Genomic DNA, 23641 nt, shown 5'->3' on the forward strand with positions numbered 1-23641 from the left:
TCTATAAAACACTAATACCAACCTCATACAGTTGTTTTAAAGATTGAGGAACATCATAAACAGGGTTAGACAACTTATTACCTCTCTCTGCAGAGGTAAGAAGCTCCCAGCTTCCTTGGCTGCTGAGACCACATCTAAGTAAGAGAGGGAATCTCTGCCCCGGTGCTTAAAAAGGTGCTAGACTTAGTGTCTCAGGACATGGGTCCTTCTCTAATTCAGGATCTGTCATGAGGAGTGGACCTGACGAGTCACTTCATCCACTGGGCCCTCAGGTTTCTCATCTTTGAGATAGGGGGTTTGGCCAAACGGCTCTCAGGTCCCCTCCAGCCAAGAATCCTATGGTTCTGTAAAACTTGTGCCACAGAAGGTACCATTCTACTTTTGCACAATAAACTTCTCTGATGTGACATCCTGCAGGTATTAAAGTTGGGGGACAAGGGGTTGGGGCACACACAGGTGCCATCATCTGATCATTTATTAAGGTCCTTCCGTGTACTGAACATGGTGCTCGACTCTGAGGATATAAAATGAAGATGATACTACCTCTTCCTTTAGGGAGTTTTCAGTCAAATGGAGAAACAGATACATATAAACAATTACAGTGCAACAGGGTGAAGGTATGGGCTGAGGTATATCTAAAGAGCTGTAGAGATGAGATAGACACTTGATTTCAACATGCTGTTCATCAGTCAGTTTCATGGGATTCAGAATAACTGAGGGACTTCTATGATTTGCCTAGAACTGTTTCCAGCATGAGGAACTTTCTGGGTCATCCTTCTGTGGCCATATTGAATTTTGCCTCAGAGAGACCTAGGTAAGGTATTTTCTGAAGTACACACCCCTGGGTATTTTCTGTAGCACAGCAGAAAGAAGACAGATAATTGATTTAGGCTAGACCAGAAGAGATTCTCCTGCCATTTATCACAGATGTTCACACTCAATTTCAGTCCCATTATCTTTCTAAATTTCCTCTCCTCAGTGTTTTTCACTGACCCTTTTCTCTACAAAATGCTATGCTTAGCTTTTCCAAATCTTTCTCAACTGGGTCAGCAGCTCTAAACCCCTACTACCTCTGTGCTCTTGCCAATATGCCTCTACTGATCTGAGACTCCCAAACCAGGGCATTAGGGGGCTAGAGAAGAAAAGGAAGAGCAAATGCCAACCTGTGCCACCTGGTAATTTCAAAGGGTATCAAATCCCCACTTGCTTACCAGACTCTCCGTAGTAAGCTCTGGCAAATCCTGGATGGTACAGCATGGGTAATCCAGGACCGAGATACTGCAAGATGCAGAGATAAGGACAGGCTTTAAGTAAATGGCAATGGCAGCAAATGGCTATATCTGAAAGGGCAGGAGGTATTTCTCTTCAGCAGGCTGCATCTATTTCCAAAACTGCTTAGTGATTTCAGCTGAAACTGAGGGTTCTGGTGCCAGGCAACTCCAGATCCAGTCTCCTCTCCTCATAGCCATGAGAGGAACCAACAGAATTCTTTCAGGCTGGCCCCTATCTGGCAGAGGCAAGAGAAAGCAGAAGGAGAGCCTCTGTATAGCCACCTTTCTCCTCCCTTCTTTAAAGGAATACATAAGCTTGTGTGCATTTGTGTTTCTGCATTTAAGTGTATGCTTGTGTGTATGCGTGTACATAAAATTGTGCTCCCAGAGATGCTGCCCAAACTCATCCCAATAATAACAACCTGTGGAAGTGAGAATGAAATGAAGACCTCTCCTCTGTCTCTTACCAGATGTTCCTGAAACTCAGGAGCTCTGGGGAATGATCACAGAAGCCACTCCTAGAGGAAGCTTGAGACAGAGGCAGCTTCCTGCAGCAGGGCCAATCTAGTAGCTCAAGAACGGTAATAGCATCTGCCCCCAAAACAGACAGTGGGGAACTGCAAGGGAGCTAGAGGCTCTGCGGTGAGCCCAGGGAAGCAGGCATGAGTCAGCAGGGGAAATAAGGCACCACATGATGACAAGGACACGGTCACTCGAAATGACGGCTCTCTTTCTTTCCTTTTCTCCCTTCTTCACTGGTACAATGCAGAATTTAGACTAGCTAATCTCTAATGCTCCTTCTGGTTCCAACACTCCATAGGTTTTAAACACCAATCCATCCGAACTAGAGTAGTTGGAAATGGGTAAAGGATGTTGGCAAAGCATAGGCTATAAAGAGGAATATGGGGTTCCTTCAACCTGTCTCTACATTTCAAAGTCAAAACTTCTATCCAAGCAAAACACAACAATTTATTTGACTAGAAATGTTGACCTTTGTTCAAGAAACCCACAAAGGTAACCTAAGGGAAACAAGGTAGGAGAGGGGAGGGCAGTGGACCTACCTACTGGATTCTCCCAGGGCTCTGCACTACTCCATTAGGATAAACATTCTTGGCTGGCTCATCTACTTATCTACCCACCTCCCACTGACAAAGCCCCATGGCAAAGTAGGTACTGGCAACCAGGAAATGAGGGTGGGAAATCAAGGATGGATTTGTTCCAATCTCATTGTACTGAATTCTAGCCTAAGGGGGCATAAAATAAAGTTACAAGTTTCTAGGATATCTAGATTGTAAGAGCCATGAGGAAACTGCAATAATGAGCTGTAGGTGCTCAAGTTCTCAAGATCATGCAACAGTAAAGCTTACAGGTAACGCATGAGAGGACCACTGTATCCAGGCCAAGCTTAGCAAACGGTGTAGTCTGGCACTACCACTCTTCCAACTCCAAATTGAACCTGATGGACACCTATTGGATTGTCTGCCCCTGCTTCTAGGCCCATGGTACAGGGGGCATTTAGTTCGTGAACCCCACTCCCCAGTCACAGTTGATTGATCCAAGGGTGGGCCTCTAACCCTGGGAATGTGGAACAGGGATTGAGAGCCAATTCAATCTCTGAAGTGGCACAGGAATATGTTTAGTTCATGTGGGCATATTTCACTAAGTGGCCTAGGAAGCAGACAAAACTATTTGTCAATGAGAGAGGAAAAACTGGAGTGGAGGTACAGAGGCTTGGTGGCCATAGATGGAGGTGGAGAGCTTCCTGGGCTCCTTATGCTACAGACCAACCCTGAGGTCCAGAGCTGCATCTCTGTCCTAGGTTCCTCGAGATGATATACTGCCCATTTTCTCCTAACAAATTCCCATTCTGTGTGAGCCAGGTCCAGCTCTTTTTGGTTCCTTATCACTAAGAGGGTTGACTGATACACACAGGCACCTTCATGAAGCTGTGACCCTTACCCAGCCCGACCTACACTTTCATTTTCCCCGGTAACCCAACTAGTATGTCTTAAGTGTCTTTTTTTTCTGGCCGTGCCACGTGGCTTGTGGGATCTTAGTTCCCTGACCAGGGATCAAACCCAGGCCCTCGGAGTGAAAGTGCAGAGTCCTAACCACTGGCCAGGGAATTCCCATAAGTGCCATTTTTAAGGGGGGTGGTGCACAAGTCTCTCTGCAGTTAGGAAAAACCCATTCTCCAAGGCTTCCTCCAAACAGGAAAAGTAAAGCACTCTCATCTATGTTTATCTTAACTAATGCTTATAAAAGCTCTATGATATAGTCAGAGTAGGTATTATTCTCATTTTAAAGATGAAAATACTGTGTCTCAGAGAAACAAAGTGTCTTACACTTGAGATGACACAGCTAGCAAGTGGCAGATCCAGGTCAGGAATCCAGGTCCCGTGACTTCAGGTTCTGTTTGTGTGTTTTAAACTACATATAAGTAGGCTGCCTCTCCAGGGTGGAGTTTCTGGCCGTGCTGACAGACTGGTGGGGCAATATCTCCTGGCCCCTCTCCAGTCACCTCAAGTGTCAGGTCAGCCTTCTTCTACTTTACGAACTTTGCCTCTGGTAAAGCACTTCTGGTCAACTCTACTGATTATCATCCTTCTAGTTTTTGTGTAAGTAGCAAACTGAGGAACAAGGATCTACTCTGTTAACCCCCCAAGTCCCCACTTGGCTGGAGCAATCCATAGCAACTGTGATCAGAAAGCAATTTATGCTTTAACCCTGCCTCTGCTGCTTACTTAAGGGGTCTCACTAGCATGTTATCCTTAAGTAAGTCAATTAACCTCTCTGAATTTGTTTCCTAATTGGTGAAATGGGAATAAAACTCATTGTGATATGTCTTAGCACTACTGAGGAGATTAAATGAAATAATGGATGTGAATCTCCTGTATTTTTTTAAACTACAAATTGATCTAAGTAAGGTTCTATTATTTATCTTTAGTTACAAATTCTGTATAACACTTTACAAAGTAGTGTGATTGATCCAACTTATGATTTATACTAAAATTAGGGCTGACCAGACAAGTAGGATGCTTCACAAAAAATATTTTCTGGATCCTTCTGCCATAGGGCTGAAATTTCATCGTTGCAGTTTCATTTCTTTGAGTCATGGCATTTTCAGTTTTCAAAACTATTAAAATACAAATATCTTTGTGAAGAGGCCAAACCATACACCCCACCAGTAGCACTTCAAGGAAATTAAATTTGACAGTGACAGCTCTAAGATAGAAAGGACCAGGGACACCAGGAGAACAGAAACTCGGCTCTGAGACGATGTAACTTCTCAACCATCCCAAATATCCCTTTGAAATAAACCTGTCCCGAGTTCTTACCTGTTTTTGGCAGTGATGTAGGACAAGATATTTTGATTGAAGAACTTCAGGATCAATGGAATGCAGTTGGCAAATACCAAATGTTGTGATACATATTCAAACTAAATTAAAAGATCAAAGCAGAAAGGATGCTTATTTGGGGGAGAATAGAAGGTCTGTATGAGAAAAAAAAAAGAGGCAAGTACAATTCTAATATCCATTCCTAAGAATATCCACTGTCCACTTGTGTTATCAGTCTTCCTGTCTGGGAAGTGGGAAGAACCATCTTCAGCCAGCCCATCCTACAGAGAAGGGGACAATCTGCAGTGTGTGTATGTTGCAAGCACCTGACCAAAAGCACAAAACATAAACAAGCCAGAGAGAAAATCCCACTCCAGATAAATAGAAAGAATTGCTGTGAGATTTGTTCCTAAGCTCTACAGGAAAGGAAGGCTCCCTGAGGGAGTTGTCTTCCATACCAAAGCCCTGGCTCATAGGGTTTCAACTGTGATTGATATAGCAGGAACAGGTGCAGCCCAGCAACTGCTGGCATCACTCAGTCAGGATGGATACGGCACACAGTAACCAAATGAACCACTGGAATGTGGGCTCCAGCGTGAGTCTGGTTCACTATATTAGCCCCCATACTTAGAATATCAGTATTTTAATGAATGAATCAACAAGAGTCCTTCAGTCAACAGATACTACACTGAGAATAAGTCCAAGATCTTTTTGATGGGCTGAACACCAGAACATAGGGCTACATTTTGCTCTCTTGCATCTGGATGGGGTTTGCACCCAGGAAGACCTATTGGGGCAGTGTCATGGAGTTGTGTCACCTGGATTTTGCCCATGATACACAGAGGAACATCAGACACAGTTTGTCTCCAGATCCAGAACCTAGACTGCTGGGAAGTGTAGAAACTGGGTTGAAAAAGCAGAAAATTGTAGTGTTTTAAATCCCTTAGCTCTTCCTGATCACCGAGAAATAGCCATGGCAGCAAGCTAAGCTGCCCTTGGCTCAGGTGTGTGGTTAGCAGTGGGGAGTCAGGTTGTGTTGCCCATTTCTCTCTTCTGCCTTAATACTTTCTTCCTGGCAGCTGACCCAGGGTATTTTCCAAAGCCTCAGATGGAGAAGCCAATGCATACCTACTATCAAGTGATGGAAAACATTTTTCAGTTTGAGACATGTCTGTAGCCTTGTCAGGATGCACTGACCAGGGCAAGACCCATCAAGCCACCCACCTGTCTGGCTGTTGATCCACATATTGCCCACCAAAAGCAGCAGACAGAAGCACACATACACAGTTCTCTTTCTACTAGGAGCACTATTTCTCATCCATCCCTACTTCTTCCAGCGCTGCTGCTGCTCAGCAAACACTGGCAGAAGAAGTGTGAGTACTCAGGGCACCTAACACACCCAAAGATGTCTCTGAATGTATGAAAGTGGAGAAATATCCTGGTTGTACAGTCAAACCTGCCATGGACACATACCCTGGAGGGGCTTCCCTGCACTCTGAGGTCCTGCTCTTCTACCAGCAAGCTTGGTCCTTAGGAGGAAAATGAGGCAGAGGCCCTGTGCAGGAATGAGAAGGCTCCCTCTCCTCTCCATGTCTCACCACAGAGAACATCCATTCACTGCCCCCATGTTCTCCTATATCTTGGCAACACCCATAGCACCAAGTCCAAACTTTTTAGCATGGCAAACAGTGCTTTCATAGGGAAGCAGGTTCTTAACCTTTTTTAGCCTCAGTGGAATAAAATAAGACCCAACTTGTAGGGTTGAGAGAATTAAATGAGATCTTACATGAACTTAACAGAGTGCTGGCCACATTGTAAGTACTCAAAACTGTGTGCTAGCATATGTATTATGATCTGCTCCCTGCCATCCCCTCCAGCTTCATGTATCACCAGACGTCCCCACTCCCTCCACTCCAGGCAGAACTCCAGCAACATTTAATTAGTTTCCAAGGTACTCTGCTCTCTCCCTTCTGGACTTTCACAAATTAGCTTTTCTGCTTGAAATGCTTCCTGCTACCTTTCCCTGACAACTCCCGTATCCTGGCTAACATCTGTTTCTTTAGGACTCAGGTTAGAAGTCACATCTTCTCCACCTCAGGTTGGATTAGTGTTTCCATAGCAGCCAATGCTTACCTGTATAACAGCACTTATCACGCCATAATTGGCTATTTATACATCTGTATCCTTTACAAAACTTCAAAGCCCTTAACAGCCAGAAGTGTGTCTTATATAGAATTACATCTCAAATGTTAGAGAAGTGCTTCATGGGACTTCCCCGGTGGCGCAGTGGTTAAAAATCTGCCTGCCATTGCAGGGGACACGGGTTTAAGTTCTGGTCCGGAAAGATCCCTCATGCCGCAGAGGAACTAAGCCCATGAGCCACAACTATTGAGCCTGCGAGCCACAAGTACTGAAGCCCGCGCACCTAGAGCCCATGCTCTGCAACAGGAGAAGCCCACGCACAGCAACGAAGAGTAGCCCCCGCTCACCACAACTAGAGAAAGCCTGTGAGCAGCAACGAATACCCAACGCAGCCAAAAATAAAAAAAGTAAATAAATTAAAAAAAAAAAGTGCTTCACATATAGAAAAGTATGCTCAGCACTCCCCCACTTCCCCTTTTTGTGGCATGCTTGAATCCTGTGGTCCATTGCTTCAAAGCTGGCAGGGCATATTCCCAAGAAGCTAGGGATTCCTATGCACAACCGCTGGATAATGTTCAAAGGACACAGACATTTGCAACTTTCTAGGACAATTCCCCACTTCCCACCCCAAGCTTGTGCAACAGGTATCTGGATTCCGTGAGACAAAGGAAAGGCTGAAAGATGCTTAGCTGGACCTCAAAGGCCCTTTCGTTCCTCCTTTGGGAGACAGGACCTGGAGGACACCTGAGACATGTGGAGAAGTGCTCTAAGCTGCTCACCTGGTAGATATGATTCAGTTTGAAGTGTTTGAGGAGTAGCAGGAGCAGGGCAGAGATACTCTTTACGATGATCTCCTTGTGCCTGTTCACATCAATGCCCAACTTCATGCTCTGGAGAACAGTGATGCTACAACGGGGAAAGGAAGAGTCAGTGCAGAGGGTGACCTTAGAGCAAGGCCTACGAGGACCCAGGTATTTGGGTCAGATGCAATAAACACAAGAGAGCCAGAACTTCAGAAACCTGAACTGTGCTAGGGAAACCTCCAGAGTTCCCACTTATGAGTCAGGAGAAAAGCTCCTCTGATCTCTTTGTTTCTCTCTCCTTTGGCAAGCTCATCCCTTGGCAATGTCCACCCACATACATGTGCAGCCAGTAACTGGCACTGATGTTACCCTCCAGACTCTCAATTCTGAGCTGAAAAGAGCAGAGCTGAGAGCACTACAGTGGAAAGGGGCTACTGGTGGCAGAGAGGAGATCTCTTTGGAGACAATCCCTGTAAGTGTTAACAAGGTGAGGTGGGGACTAAAGAGACCCTGCAGACAAGGTAGCTAATATTTAGCAGCTGCCCCAGTTGAAGCACTCACGGCATCTCCTCAGGCAGGACATCTGCCAGGATGTTGATAGAGTCTGTCTTAGCCTTGGATGTAGGGGCTGCAGCCAGTAGAATCTTAAGTAGAGCAATCTGGGAAGTAGAAAATGAGGAAATCCCCCCCATTCAACAAGGTTATTCTTCCACAGTTCAACAGCCCTAAGAGAAATGTTTTAAAGCCTTTCTCTAAGTTCTTCCCTCAATAACCAAATCTGCCCAGCCTCCAGAAGAGCAAACAGGTGCCCTGTCCTGACAGGCTTGCCTGTGAGGCTAAGGAGCCAGAAGGGAGCTTATGGGCTGTTCTGCTTCAAGACTGCTCTTTCCAAAGAGGATTGAAGGAACAGAGTGAGAGGGGCAATGCCTAGAAATTAGGTGGGAGGTATAAGCAAGATCTCCCTCCCCAACCGTTTTCCTTCCTCTACCTCAGACCATCAGCGTCCTCACCATCATAGCCTGAGGCCAACTAGGACACCAGAGGCCACGGCAGACCTCAGGGGGACTAAGGCACTTACTTAGGAGGAGGGCCCCCTATGCCTCCTGCAGGGACCCACCTCATTCTCCACCCCTCGCAAAGAAGGACTTGGGAATATAGCCAAATCCTTCTTCCTCTGGGAGGAGCCCTGAGGAAAGCTCAGAGAATGCCTTGCCTGAAGGGTGAAGGCTCAGGAAGCAAGCTCAAATGACAGATGGCTCAGCTTAAGAGGGCTCTCAGCTCTCTATTCCTCACAGCTGAGAAGGGAAACTCTGGCCCAGCCATCTCCTTACCATGTACTGGGGGAGGCTATACAGCATGCCCTGGTAGAGGATTTCACACGGCGTCTCTGGTACTACCTCTTCCCCCTATGGCAAGAAACATACAGTTTGCCCAGGCCATTTTCCAGTTGACCAAAACCTATGTTTCCTTGGTTGTGGAGGGTGGGAGGAAAAGATCTGGGAGTCAGATCAGGATTCCTATCCTAGCTGTGTTAATGATTCATTGTAGGACCTTGGGTAAGTTACTTTCCCTCTCTGAGACCTAATTTCCTCTTCCTAGGATCAGTGGGCTGGTCTGGATGACCTCTGAGGGCTCTTCCAGCCCTGAGAATCTATGATTTTGGTTGTCCTGTCACCTGGAATCAATCCAGAATTCTCTCTATGTCACTCTTGCTAGGTCAGGAGTCAGAACTCCCAGCAACGCAGTGGTTAAGAATCCACCTGCCAATGCAGGGGACACGGGTTCGAGCCCTGGACTGGGAAGATCCCACATGCCATGGAGCAGCTATGCCCATGCACCACAACTACTGAGCCTGTGCTCTAGAGCCTGTGTGCCACAACTACTGAGCCTGTATGCCTAGAGCCCGTGCTCTGCAACAAGAAGCCACCGCAATGAGAGGCCTGTGCACTGCAACGAAGAGTAGCTCCCGCTCACCGCAACTAGAGAAAGCCCACGGGCAGCAATGAAAAGTGCAGCCAAAAATAAATAAATAAATAAATTTATTTTTTTAAAAAAAGAACTCCCACCAAAGAGTTGGCTCAGACTACTGCTTTGCTGGATATACTTGGGCTTAGCTCAGGCCACAGGTACGCCTGGGACACTGGAACTGACACCCCACACAGAGGCACTTCCTATGGTGTCAATCTGAGGCCATCTGAGAGCTCTGGGCTGCTCCAAAGTCAGAAAGGAGAGGTAGGTGACTCAACAGAGAGGGTTAATAAAGGCCTGGAGAGGCAGGAAGGGGTATTAGCAGGGAAAATTTTAGGTGGAAACTATTTTCTTCCCTTCTCCACTACCCTCTACAACATCCCTTCCTCCTTTCTGACCAGGCTCCTCATGCACAGCTCTGTCCTTGTGATGACCCCACTTAAGCCCTTTATCAGAGTAGCCCTTTATCAAGAGGCACTCAGGCCACTGTCATCTTTGGCCAGTGCAGTCCTTCCTCCCCACCCAGGTCGCTCTATTACAGGACAAGGGTCACTGCCATGAGACCCTGAAGCAAGGAGGAGTAACCAGGCCCCTTCTATTCTGCTGCTTAAATGGATAATAACCCTGGCAATCCTGCATGTTTGCCTTGCTGTTCTCTAAAAGGCCTATTTCATACGTTCTCCCCTCTCTTCAAACCAATCCCCTCATCCCACAGCCCCTCAACAGTTGCTGACCCTAACTCTCACTTCACGGACAAAACAGAAGCAATCAGACAGGCACAGCCTCATTTTCTCAACACCAAATCTATCAGAGTTTCTACCTTCCTTCTTGACATGAAGGATGAACCACCCGTGCTCCTATCAAAGGCTACCCTCCGCTGGTGCTCACACCCTTTTGCTTTATCGAATGCATCAGTTCTATAATTATCTCCTTTCTCCTGGATCAACCCTTTTAGGACTCCACACTCCAGTATCTCCTAGCTATAACATTCCCTTGACCCACATCCTCCTTGCGCTACCACCCCATTTCTACCTTCCTTTTCACAACAGAACTTCTATGTGGTTTGTCTATGTTGACTAAGTCTACCTCCTTTCTTTACATTCCCTTTTCAATACACTCCAACTAGGCTTCTGGCCCCACCACTTCCCTTGAGGTTGCTCTTATCAAGGTCACCAGTTATCTCTATGTTGCCAAAGTCAATGGGCACCTAAGGTCTTATCAAGCACCATTTATTAGCAACATTTAACATAGCTGATCACCCCCTTCTTCTTGAAAGACTTTTTTTTTTTTTTAATAAATTTATTTTATTTATTTATTTATTTTTGGCTGTGTTGGGTCTTCGTTGCTGCACACGGGCTTTCTCTAGTTGCGGTGAACGGGGGCTACTCTTCGTTGCGGTGCACAGGCTTCTCATTGCGGTGGCTTCTCTTGTTGCAGAGCATGGGCTCTAAGCACGCGGGCTTCAGTAGTTGTGGCTTACGGGCTCTAGAGAGCAGGCTCAGTAGTTGCGGCGCACGGGCTTAGTTGCTCCACAGCATGTGGGATCTTCCTGGACCAGGGATCTAACGTGATCCCTGCATTGGCAGGCGGATTCTCAACCACTGCGCCACCAGGGAAGCCTTGAAAGACTTTCTTTGCTTAGCTTTTATGGCATCACAATCTCCTGGATTTCCTCCCACCTCATTGAGGGTTTTTCTTTTTTTTGGCTCCTTTCCTGAATCATCCCATCCTTGACATATTGGTGTGCCCCAGGGCTTTGTCCTGGGTTCCATTCTCTCTCTATCTTTACTCCCTCCTCAGGTTATCTCAGCCAGTTCGATGGCTTTTAACACTGTCCATGAGTCAACAGTTCCCAAATTTATTTCCCTAAGTCAGTCCTCTCTCTAGAACTCTAGACCCATATACCTAATTGCTTGGCTGCTCTGCATGGGTGTCTAATGGACATCTAAATCTTAGTACAACCAAAATAGAACCCTTGATAAGACAGAACTCCTAGGAATTCCCTGGCAGTCCAGTGGTTAGGACTCCATGCTATCACTGCTGTGGGACCGGGGTTCAGTCCCTGGTTGGGGAACTAAGATACTGCAAGCCGCACAGCACAGTGCCCCCAACCACAAAAAAGAAAAGAAATGAAAGAAAAAGAAAAACAGGGGGAAAAAAACACATTAAAAAAAACCAAAAAACAGGGCTTCCCTGGTGGTGCAGTGGTTAAGAATCTGCCTGACGAGCCCTGGTCTGGGAAGATCCCACGTGCCGCGGAGCAGCTAAGCCCATGCGCCACAACTACTGAGCCCGCACTCTGCAACAAGAGAAGCTGCCGCAATGAGAAGCCCGCGCACCGCAATGAAGAGTAGCCCCCCGCTTGCCGCAGCTAGAGAAAGCCTGCGCGCAGCAATGAAGACCCAACACAGCCAGAAATAAAAATAAATTAATTAAAAAGACAAAAACAAAAAAACAGAACTCCTCATCTTGACAAATGGTACCTATTCTTGATTGCCCTTTATGTCTCTCTATCCACAGCCAATTGAACTGCAACTCCTGTCAGCTGTACCTCCAAAATATAAACCAAATTCATCCACTTCTCCCTATCTCCACACTTCCTACCACCATCTAAAACACCATCATCTCTCACCTTGACTATTTTAAGAGCTTCCCAACCTCCCTGCTTCCACTCTTTCCTCATCCAGCCTTTACAAAGTAGCCAATGGTTTTTATTATAAAAAGACAGATCATGTCACTCCCCGGTTTAAAATCTCCAAAGGCTTCCCTTTGTCCCTTGAATCAACTTCAAGCTCCCTATCTTCGCTTAAATGTCCTGTGTAAAGTGGCCCCAGGCCACCTCTCTGACCCCATCTCAGACAACCTTCCCCCTCCCCACCGTGCTCCAGCCACACTAGCCTTCATCCACTACCTCTAACATTCTGAGCTTGCTCTTACCTTCTTAATAAGTCTGTTCGCTCTGCTTCGAATGCTCTTTCCCCTGATGTTCTTATGGCCAGCTCCTTCTTATACCTCAGATCTTATGTAATTATCACCTTCTCAGAGGTCTACATACCCTGATTGCCCAATCTAAAATAGTCTACTACATGATATGTCACCCTATTTAAATTTTCTTAACCATATCTACCATTCTCTGAAAGTCTTCTCGTTTCCTTAATTACTTATCGTTTTTCTCCAACTTTAATGTATCGTGAAAGTAGAGACCTTGCTTTGCCTAGCATACAGTAAGAGTCATGCATACAGTAACAGCATGCACGCAAGTTATGCGACAGCACTGCAGACAGATTTCCTCCTGTGCAGGATTCCCCTTGACTCACCAAAGACATGGGGCACTTCTCTAGCTCTTCCTCATTCTTGATCTGAACATCTGCGATGGAGATGTACTTGTGCTGGGAAACATAAGACATCAACAAGGGGCTGAGGGCCTCGATCACATGTGTACCAGTGATCATTCCCAATGACAAGGAAATGTCCTGTTTATGGGTCTGTCAGCCCAAATACACTACGCACCCTTTGAAGGCAGGAGCCTTATTTACCTTTGCATCATGAACAGCAGCAAAGTGCTTCAATACAGTGTTTATTCCATATTTCCATGTTTGAAGGGCAGCAAATACCTTAGCATTTACCTTCAACCAAAGTGCAAGGGGAGGGACTTCCCTGGCGGTCCAGTGGTTAAGTCTCCGTGCTCCCAACGCAGGGGGCACGGGTTCGATCCCTGGTTGGGGAACTAAGATCCTGCATGTCGCATGGCGCAGCCTTTCAAAAAAAACCAAAAAATCGTGCGAGGGGAAGCCAAGAATAGGCCCTTGCCCCTGGACCACTGCCCTGAGAGTTTTGCTGCATGTGCCTGTATGTGTGTCTGTGTGTGTACAGAGTGATGATGATGGGGTGGGGTGGGGATCAAGGTCTGTGCAAGGAATGACTACTCTTACTCGTGCACACACACACTTTGGATACAGAGCAGACTGCTACTCAATCCTGGGCCTGTGGAAGTTAGTGAGCCTCTAAGGAGAGAGAAGGAAAGGGAAGGAAGCAATAAGTGGGAAGAGAGAGAAGGGTGGGAGGAGGGAAAAGGAATGAGAGGAAGAAAGGAGAACTTGTTCATCTATCTAAACGTAGGACACTGAGTAGGTACGGAGAGACCTGATTTTTTACCTCTTTGGCCAAAATGCCTGCGGAGGAAGTACAGAATAACAGGTTCAGAACGTGTCTGGTGGAAAAGTACCACCCAGGACCCAGGACCCTAGTCATCCAACTTGCCTTGATGGCTCCCTATCCCTGAAGACTGAGAGCCCACCCTGGTCACCTGCTTGAGGGTCTTCACACTCTCATGGATGGGCCTGGGTAATCCAACCAAGGTATCTGTGTCCCTGTGAAATGCAAGACACACCAGATCATAAGGGTCAAAAGTAGAGAGAATTACCAATACCCCCTGGAGTCATGTGGACCATGCCACTTTCACCATCTGGTACCCTGGATCTTTCTCTGCAAGCTACCAGGTCCCCCATCGTTGCTTCAGGACACAAAAAGAATAATGGTACAGGGAAATGTCCCTGAAAATCAGGATTTCTGTATAGTCTTTTGGGGACTCACTTTGTCTGGGAGCAGGTTCCTACTTAAAAGGGCATGTTGCCCAACACTTTTGACAGTGAAACGGTAGTAACAATGGTTTCTCAGGTTTTGTAGCGACGAGTGAGGATTCAAGAGGGTGGGGGAATGGGGAAAGATCTGTTCCAACCATGTCGCTTCTTCACAGAATTCTGGCCCATTACAGAAGGGCTTGCAGGGACCATCTAATAACACTGACAAGGAGATTGATGTTCAAGAGGGAAATGACTTGTTGCTCAAGGTCCTACACCTGGATGAGAACATAAAAGTTCTAGGAAACTGGAAGGAAAAAACTCCATGGCAAGAACCCAAAGCAGTCACTGGGAGCTGCCCATGGCTCTGGGTTGTATAATCACGACCAGGCAACATCTCTCACTCTAGGCCACCCGCTCCCGTGGCCCTCTAAAAACCACTCTATAGCCAGTTCTGACCATCCAGTCACTTACTGCCCCAGAGTGAATCCGATGAACTTGTTCCTGCTCATCTCCAAGAAGTGTTCAATGTCCTTCTGTCTGAGAGGACGGTGGAGAGACAAATCCCAGAGAAGGGAAGAAAAGCAAACCTTGAGAGAAGGACCCTTACTGGGCTCCTACTCCTCCAGGTGGAGAACTGGAACAGTAAGGGAAGACAGCAGGGAACTTCAAACCCAGGAGTTCCGACTCCCAGACCAGCTTATTGAGCCTTGAATACATAGACCACTCCACCCTGGGCCTCCAGTGACTGAAACCCCGAAGCTCAGGGTGCTTGGTGTTATCAAACCTACCTGACCTTTGGGGTCCACGGTAGGCCCTTGGGAAAGGCCACCCGCTCAGCAGAGAGGGGTGCCTGTGAGGGTGGAGGTGGTACTAGAGGGTCCTGCTCTAGCAAGTCTAACTCTCCATCCAAGGTACGCTCTCCATCGCCAGCAGACTCTTCTTCCTCCTCTGTGGCTGGTTCCTCAGTCTTAAAGAGATCTCTTTCGTTGTAGATGTCCAAGCTGTCCTGCTTAGTAAGGAGTTGCTGGGGGGTTGGAGGGGAGTAGGTGGAAAGAGAGAGGGAAGGTGTGCAGAGATCTCACCCTGGGCATCCTTGTCTAAGACCACCCCAACCCACAGGCTGCTAGACTTCAGGGAACATGGAAGTAAGAACCCATCTCTAGTGAGACCTTTTCCTTCCCATCTCAACCCTACTGTGCCCACCAGGCCCAATTCCAGGACAGGCAGCTCTCACACAACCACGCCAATGGCTGGGAAACAGAGCATTGATAATCCCAAAGTCACAGTTACTTAGCTTTCAGAAAGCACTGATGCCTTTTTTTTTTTGCCAGCACTTTCCTTCCTAATTATGCTCTACTTAGGTGAACATTCAATTAGTTTGCCTTCTGTGAGCATATACCAGCTGGCTGACTGAGGAAGAGGAGGACAGAAGCTTGCTGCTAGGCAGAGGGAAGCAAGTCTGGAATTTTAAATCTTGTCACAGAAAGAAAAAAAGATTGGACAGAAATAGGCCAAAAAGTTAACAGTGATTGCCTCTGGTTGTTAAGATTGTGGGTGACTTTTTTTTCTCCCTTCTTCACATTTTTATATTTGTTCTAAATTTTCTATAATGAGTAAGCATTACTTTATAAAACAAAAAAATAAAGGTTAAAAAAAATCACATTGCCCATAATGTAGACTAGATTACTGAGTGTGACTGTCTGAGCCTGTCACCTGTAGTCGGTGAACTCAAGTAGATCAGGCAGGTAAGTTCATGGGAGCATGGTCAGCTCTCAGCGCAACTTGTCATTGTGACCTTTCTAGGGATGCAGACTATAGAACCCTAACCAGTCATCTTGTAAGTGTAAGTCTCTGGTTCCAAGGCCAGATAAGAGCATGGCTGGCTCAGAGTAAATCTTACTGCGAAGACAATGATAAAGTGCCTCAACCAGGTACCTATGCCCAGGATTATACCCCAACTGTTGTTCAGGGTGCTAGGGAACTCCAGGCACTGAGGTCTAGGCCAATGATCCTTAGCGAGACATGGGTCTATGATGTGATATCACAATGTTACATCTTGACAGCCCAGGACCCTGTCAGGGCTCAGGAATAGAGGCTGAAGTATAGACACCAAGATTTCAGGTTGGTCTCAGGGCCAGTCAGGGGCAGGAGAGCTGGGTCATTTACTGCTCTTTCCTACCATATCCAGAGCTGCTTAGAATCTTGATTTTTGGCCAGCTAGTGTCACAACACTACTGTCTGCTTTAGTCCATACCCTTCGAGAACCACGGCGGCCTCGCAGTTTGGAGGGTGGTGGTGCCAGCTGAGATTCCCCCAGGTCGAGAGTGTAAGAGGGCGGGGAGGCAGCACGCATGCTCTTCACCACCTGGATACTGTCCTCAGCCAGTGGAGGCAGGCCCAATTCTTCCCGCTTCTGTACTTTGAGAGCCTGCAGCTGCTCAAATCCACCGAGGGTAAACTAAGGGTTAAACGGGAAAGGGGCACAGAAGAGAGGAAGGGAGGGAAGTCAGAGGGAGCAAGGTCAGGGAAGCATGGATGGAGAGGAAGAGCCACAACCTCCAGTCCCCTCAGACCCCCTCCTTAATTAAGAAGTAATAAAACAGGAGGAGGCAAAAAATGTGGTCACCATCCCCAGTCTCAGAGGTGGTTACTAACCCTCAGAGCTCAGGGGTCAGGATAAAGCATTATTTACCGACCCAGGGCTGGAAACATCACCAGAAATAAGGAAAAGGACCACTGGGGGCCTCCACTGAAAAAAACAGGAAAATGTACCCCCTTTTAAGGAGCAGATCTAGATACTATAACCCCCCAGAATCACTCAAGGCCTGCCCTGGAGGGTATGTAGTTCAGCCAGTCAGAGGAAGGATAGGGTTGAATAATTAGTAACAAAACTGCAACCATACACTTATGAGGACTTCATTTTTTAAAAGCAAATCCTCTATTTATCTGGATGGAGAGCAGGCACTAAACCCCACATTTTACAGCTAGAGAAACTGAGACACAGAGAATTGCCTGAGGTTTCTCAGTATCAGCAGAGGCCAGATCTCCCAACTCTCAGCCAGGGTTCTTTCCATGAAACGTTAGCTCTATCAGGGGAAGGTGCAATGACACCCCAACTCAAAAAGTGGCATCTCCCATCAGTCCAACAGAAATAGGTAACCTACTCTGAAACAGAACATCTGATTTCTCTAGGACAGTCTTATTGTCCCTCCACTGGCTAACAGCTTCCCTATTCTTCTGCCTAGCTCCAGCCCCCTGGAATCAGATTAGAAGAAACTGAGGTGGCAGAGGGCACTGCTGATCTGATGAGATGGGAGAGGGGTGAATCAGCCACTCACCATGACTACTTTCCAGAGCAGAAGCAGGACCTTCTTTATGGGGAAGTGGGGAGCCAGGCCGCTGCAGAACTTGGTGACCATAGAGAAAAGCAGAAGGGCAAAAGGCTCCTCATTATGCATGGAGAAGCCTGGGGGTTGTGGAGAGAGGCAAGTGAGAAAGTGAGGATGAAGCAGCTGAGACCCAGTCCCTGTAACCCTGTTTCTGGACGCTGAGGAAGGCACTCACCTTCCCGCAAAGAATCTGAGTACTTGGTCCTTAGAAGGAGGCTTAGAGAGCTCCCAGAGTGAACCCCCCGAGGGCAGGATAAGGGAGGTCATGGAGTTAAAATGGCATAGTTCCCAAAGCTTGGGGGTAGATATCAAACTAGAAGTAACAGTAATAAAGATAATCAACGGTAATAAAGATGCTTCCTGGCTGAGGAACTCAATGCATTTTGTAGATCACAACTCACTTTCCCACATCAACAAATATAGTATATATTTTAAAATCCCAAAGGCCTTCATATCTTATCCCTGACTGATGACAATACCAACTCATATTTTCAAGGTAAGTCAACTCATTTTTTTCATGTGGGATTTGTGATCGAATGGGAGAGGGATGACTATTCCCATTTATAACCAAGGAAACCAAAACCAAGATATAGAGAAGACATATGACTGGGCCTAGCTCATAGACACAGGGGCAATCAAGCCAGACCCTCAAGCCCACCACAAAGTATCTCTGTCCTAAAAGAAGGGATGTTAGCTCTAAAAAAAAAAAAAAAAAGAAGACAAAGAAGAAGAAGAACTGTCTGTCTTTCCTAGGCAGATGCTATGCCTCCCCTCTGCCACAAGCACCTCGAGTGCCACTTCTTACTCAGTTCAGTGCGGAAGGTCTCCCGGGCTGTCCTCCACCCGTAGGAGTCTGTCTCTCGCTCCAGGCGGATATTTTCCACCATTAGGTACATGACACTCAGCAGCACCCTGAGGTTACAGAAGGGTCACAAGAGGTTCCCAAGGCAGTTTCCAACCTAAAGTCTGAGACCTCAGGGATGGTCTCTGTGGTGGCCCAACCCAGTGGAATTAGCAACTTCTAGTGTCCTGGGTGCGTCTGAAATTTGGGCAAAGGTAACCCATTGCTAACGATCCCCTGCTCCAATCCCATGGGCAGGCCCACTCACCGGAGCTCTGTGCTATCAGCAATGGAGATGGCTGGTTTCCGAAGAGCACTGCTACAGGCCTGGCTGTTGCTGCCACAGGGATGAGGGAGGAAACAGGAACCCGTAAGGCCTCTTTACTCCATGTTGCACACTTATCATATGCACAAACATGAGTACCTGCCATTCCCTGGCTATGTAGCTAAAGAAATTGGTCTAAGGTAGAGAAGCCCATAGAATTCTCCTGCCACCTAGACAAACCCTTATCTGTGGTGAAGACAGGCAAGGGCAGGGTCTATGATATTTGCTCCTCTTAAAATCTCCACTGTTTCTAGTACTGTGCTGGACACAAAACAGATGCTAAGCAACACTTGGTGAATAATAAACAGAATTTGTCCCACTAAAACTCCTGGGTGATAGGCATGAGACAATATGAGGGGTCACTATAGTGGCAGCAGCAGATAAGGCCACCTCTAGAGCTGTAACCATGAGGGAAAGAACTGGGCACAGCAACAGGAATTGGTCCCATCCATCTTGGGTCATGTTCTCAGGTAGAACAGCTTCCTTCATGGAGTCCACAGTTAGGCTAAGAAGGTATTTGGATACAAAAGCAATACAGGATCGGCCCCTGAGGCCCAGGATTGAAGCTGTAAGTGGGGCAGAGCCTGCTGATGAGCCCAACCTTAGGGAGCAGGACAGACTATCAGAGACCATGGCTGGATGGAGGAGGACTGTCAGTGAGCTTTGGAGGAGGTGTGAATAGACCCAGCTTTCACAGAGGGCTCTACAGTGAGGGAACCAGCATAGGAGATGAGGCACCCTTCAAGGAACGGGGTCGCCAGCCCTCCCCTAAGGCTTCTCACTCGATTTCCATGTGGAGTAGCTCCAGGAAGGCCGAGAAGGTCCCCATCTGATAGAGCAGGAAGCAGTTGTACCTGGACCAGTGGAGTACATCGACTTCTGAATCACATTCCCCAAAAGTGCCTAAAGGACCAGACAGTGCCGCAGGGGTTGAGGAGGAGGGGGTTATTCCAGTTCTTTCCACCCTGCCCCATGATCTGAAGACTATCTCCCAACACTCTGTCCAACAAGTAGGTTAACAAAGGACAAGTGCCCCCCAGAACTTCCTGGAATGAGGCAGGGGAGAGGAGAAGCAGTCTCCAGGGTTAGGTCCAATGTGCTCATCACTGGTTTGTCTTAAGTTTGAGTTCCCTGAGAAGCAGATCCAGAGATAAGGATTCAAGTGCAAGTAGTTTACTTGGGAGTTGACCCCAGGAACCATCGGTAGAGAAGTGGAGAAGTGAGATAGGGAAGAGAAGGCAGCAAAGAGCTCAATCCCAAGTGGGGAGAAGCTCTGGAAAACATAAAACAAACAACTCAGAATCATCCCACCCAAGAGGGGTGAGGTGGTCAAGCTGCTCATCCACTAGCCTCTGGCAGTCACTGAGGAATGCTGCTGGACTAGGGGAGAACATTAATTCCCTAGCACTTCCTGGCTGCCCTATGTGGGCTGCACAGAAAGCCCTCAGGCAAAAAGATGAAGGTACTGGCAGCTGGAACTTGGCCAGAGTGCCAGACCCAAGAGATAGGCTTGGGCACTGCCTTGTTTACTGCAGTCGTCCCTTCACCAGATATCCACTCTCTTTCCTCTCCATTTATGATTTTTCTTTTACAGTTTTTTTAGCTCCCACCTAGTTGGTTCTGCCAACAGTCCTCTTATTTCTGACCTCAGGGCTTTCTTTTACTACTCCAGCTAGGCTCATTTTTCTTTCCAACACCTGGCTAATAGGTCTCTTCTGGGAAGCTTTCCTCAGTTAATCTCATTGAGTTCTGATTCTCCAAATTACTCACAGCATCCACTCCTCCTGCTATGTTGGCTTGGACCTTCTAAATGCCAATGAGAAACAATGCAGCGGGTCCACGTGTAAATTGGTGGCACCCTCTCTGCCTCCTCTCAGTGTCAGAACCAGGCCACAGCTGGTAAAAGAAACCTCCATGCTCAGCTGGTGGTACACTGTCAGCTCTGGCCACAGTGACCCTCTTGCTAGTCTCCACATAGGATTACAGCCCAGGCTAAGGAAAAAAAGAACCCTATAAGAAATCCTGGCATGTCTGGAAAGAGAAAGGCCAATTCCAAGGGATCCAGAACAGTAGCTACCATCATCTCCTCATCTTTCGCATAAGCACAAGGTTACTTCTAGCACATGACAAGATCTGTCCTCAAGAGGCAGGAACCTTCCCAGCGTGGCCTGCCTCATCCTAGTCCTGCTAACACCGTCTCTCTCTCTCTAGTGTCCACCCCTCTCAAGTTGGCAAAGCTGGCCACTCACCTTGGGCCAGGTAGAGAACAGCTCGGGCCACCTTCAGTCGCCGTTCCCTACTGACCACCTCCAGCCGGTCCAGAAGTCCCATCACATAGGCCTTCTGGGCATCTTCCTCCAACTCCAGCCACTCCTTACCCTGCACTGGGAACAGAAGGCCATACAGATCTAGTGTCAGCCGTTGCCTCCCCTTCCTGGAAAGGCTCCTGATGATAGCATATGTACTTCTGATCTCAGCCCCCCAATAAATTCTTCTCTTCGAAAGCTTTCCTTGTTTAGCTGAGAAAGAATAAGGGATGGGAAAAGTAAAAAACCCAAATGTTCTGGCCCACTCCAGAGCCTCATCTTCCTCCACATCCCCTCCATTTCCGCTTCCCCCTCCCCAGCCTATACAGTTCTATCTCTCTGCCTTTCCTCAAGGAGTTCCCTCTAACTCCCTATGTATCCAATTCCTATTCATCCTTATAGGTTCAATACAAAATCACCTCTTTCCCACTAATGCTCCAGCCAGAAGCTCTGTCCCCCATGATACGTTTTACTTCTCTAATGACACTTCCCATTTTCCTCTTGGCCTCAGCTAGTTTTGTGACGTACACATCTCCCCTCTGCTATCTGACTATAATTTCTTTAAAGATACTGTAAATTCACCTTCACCCCTGCCTCCTGCATCTCTGGCACAAAATGGGTACTCACCACACATTTGCTGAGTTGAACACTGAATTGCCACTGACCAAGTAAGGAAATGGAGGTCTGAGTGGATCACAGGGTGGGCACATGAAATTATTACCAGATGCTATGAGGAGTGAGGCAGAATTGGAGACAGGGATTGAAAACTAAGGTCGAAGACTAGGCTGGGCACAGGGTTACCAGGCAGCAGGGAACCAGTCCAGCCCCACCTCCCCATTCCTCTGTTCTCTGGGCCCTTGACATCAGGGAAAGGGACCCAGTTCAGGCTTCTCTTGCTTCCACTCCGTGACCTCTGCACTTGAGATATAGAAAACTCTGTGTCCCATATGCAAAAAGGAATAGAGAAGTTATATGGCTATGGAGAGGATGAAGAAGGATCATACTTTATTTTAGGCTTTTTCTAGATCAGCCTTGAATATCATGGAGAGAAAAAGCAGATCTCTATGAATAAGGATCTGGGATCACCTTGGGTCTTGAAGTCTTCTTCAAAGCACCTCCTGTTAGTGGTGAATTCCGGGTGTTCAGTGTAGCTATACAATTCTGTGGCAGGAAAGATAGGACAGAGTCACAAACATTCAGCAGATCCTTATAGAAGGGGCCTGGGGTGGAGAAGGTGGTATGAAAGAGCTAAAGCTTCCAACACATTCCTGTGTCCAATTCAATCCAGAGTCAGCTTCCTCCTTTTCAGAGCAGTTAAAAATAGCCACTTGTGTCCCTGGGTGATTAAACCATCAAACCTGTCCTCCTCCTGCCAGCTGGCTGCTACAGCAGAGAAGGCAGGCTCCAACATTTGGTGAGGGCCAGGAGGAGGGCTGGAACAGAGAGGGCTGAATGTCATCACTGCTGGTTCTTAGGGCTGCAACCCCTTCTGCTTGTCAACCCAGACTGGGACTAATCCTGTCTCTAGGGAAAAAGGGGGCAACACAACTCCTGAAGTTTAGAGGCAAGATCCTTGTGCTATTCAAGGAGCCAGTTCATTCTCTCCCTGCTGAGTTTCCTCGAAGGGTACAGAAGTTTACGTTCCTGCCCACGGCCACCCGGGCAGAGGCAGAATCAAACCATATAGAAGCAGCTTTGATTGCCAAAGGGCGGCCTGTGCCCAGGAAAATCTAAGTTTGCTGACAGCAGCCTCTCAATACAAAATGCAGACAGCTTATGAGAAATAAAAATGTCCTTTCCTACACACACACACACACACACACACACACACACACACACACACACACACACACACACACACACACACACCCCAGAACATTATACAAGTACGCTCACCTTACAGAGAACGAAGAAGTGAAGTCATTAAGCCAATAGGTGCTTCCTCAAAACTCTGCTCCCTAACTAAGACCCTTGCTGGAAATTTAACTAGGTCACAGATAATTCACAAAGCAAGAGAAATTCACTTATATTCCAGCCAGCTGTCTAATGGTCAAGAAATACCTTGTCTGGGAGCCAGGGCTTTTGAGTCCTGAGTTCCAGAATCCTGGAGTGACCAGAAACAAATCCCAGTTCTGTTTGTTAAATTCTTCAGTCATTAGTGAGTAGTGTAGATATATATATTTTAAGAGTAGGGCACAAACCCAGTTAAAACAGGGAGCAAGGCTCTTAGGTACTGAACTTTGCTTTTGTCTTATTTTTAAAGTTTAGATCATGAACTTTCATATACTACAGGTAAATACAGAGTACATAAAAGACACTGCGTTTATCTTCTACTCAGATTAAACAAATGTTAACATTTGTCATGTTTGCTTCAGACAGCTAAAGTCCCTTCTTCCTTCCCAGTCTTATTTTCCTCTCTAGAGATAATCACTATGATGAAACTGGTATGTATGCTTCACATGCCTATTTTTATACTTTTAGTACATATCTATGTGCCTGTAAACAACACATGATATTGTTCTATTTTTCAAGTTTTTATCCAAGCAGTATCATATTGTATAAATTATTTTTTCTTAGAAGCATTTTTTATTATGTCTTTCAATAGCTTACATGAAAAGCAGTGTGATGAACACATCCATTCACTTAACTGACACGGTTCTCAATCAAGTGTGCAA

General features: G+C 46.9%; 1 protein-coding gene across 1 annotated transcript in view; it reads right to left on the minus strand.

Moving 5' to 3' along the window:
* The window catches only part of STRIP2 (striatin interacting protein 2), a 44257-nt gene that overhangs the window by 13452 nt on the left and 7164 nt on the right, over positions 1-23641 (minus strand). Inside the window, exons 3-18 of the mRNA XM_082662555.1 lie at positions 22053-22127; positions 20910-21044; positions 19443-19563; positions 18604-18672; positions 18300-18406; positions 17444-17571; positions 16360-16563; positions 14894-15129; positions 14577-14642; positions 13829-13892; positions 12840-12911; positions 8886-8960; positions 8116-8213; positions 7531-7657; positions 4610-4710; positions 1212-1278 (exon numbers count right to left, since the gene is read on the minus strand). Of these exons, the coding sequence (XP_082518681.1) occupies positions 1212-1278; positions 4610-4710; positions 7531-7657; positions 8116-8213; positions 8886-8960; positions 12840-12911; positions 13829-13892; positions 14577-14642; positions 14894-15129; positions 16360-16563; positions 17444-17571; positions 18300-18406; positions 18604-18672; positions 19443-19563; positions 20910-21044; positions 22053-22127 (1745 nt within the window). The remainder of the gene's footprint in view (positions 1-1211; positions 1279-4609; positions 4711-7530; positions 7658-8115; positions 8214-8885; positions 8961-12839; positions 12912-13828; positions 13893-14576; positions 14643-14893; positions 15130-16359; positions 16564-17443; positions 17572-18299; positions 18407-18603; positions 18673-19442; positions 19564-20909; positions 21045-22052; positions 22128-23641) is intronic.

The sequence above is a fragment of the Grampus griseus genome (assembly GCF_964374135.1).
Source record: "Grampus griseus genome assembly, chromosome: 9".
Classification (NCBI taxonomy): Eukaryota; Metazoa; Chordata; class Mammalia; order Artiodactyla; family Delphinidae; genus Grampus; species Grampus griseus.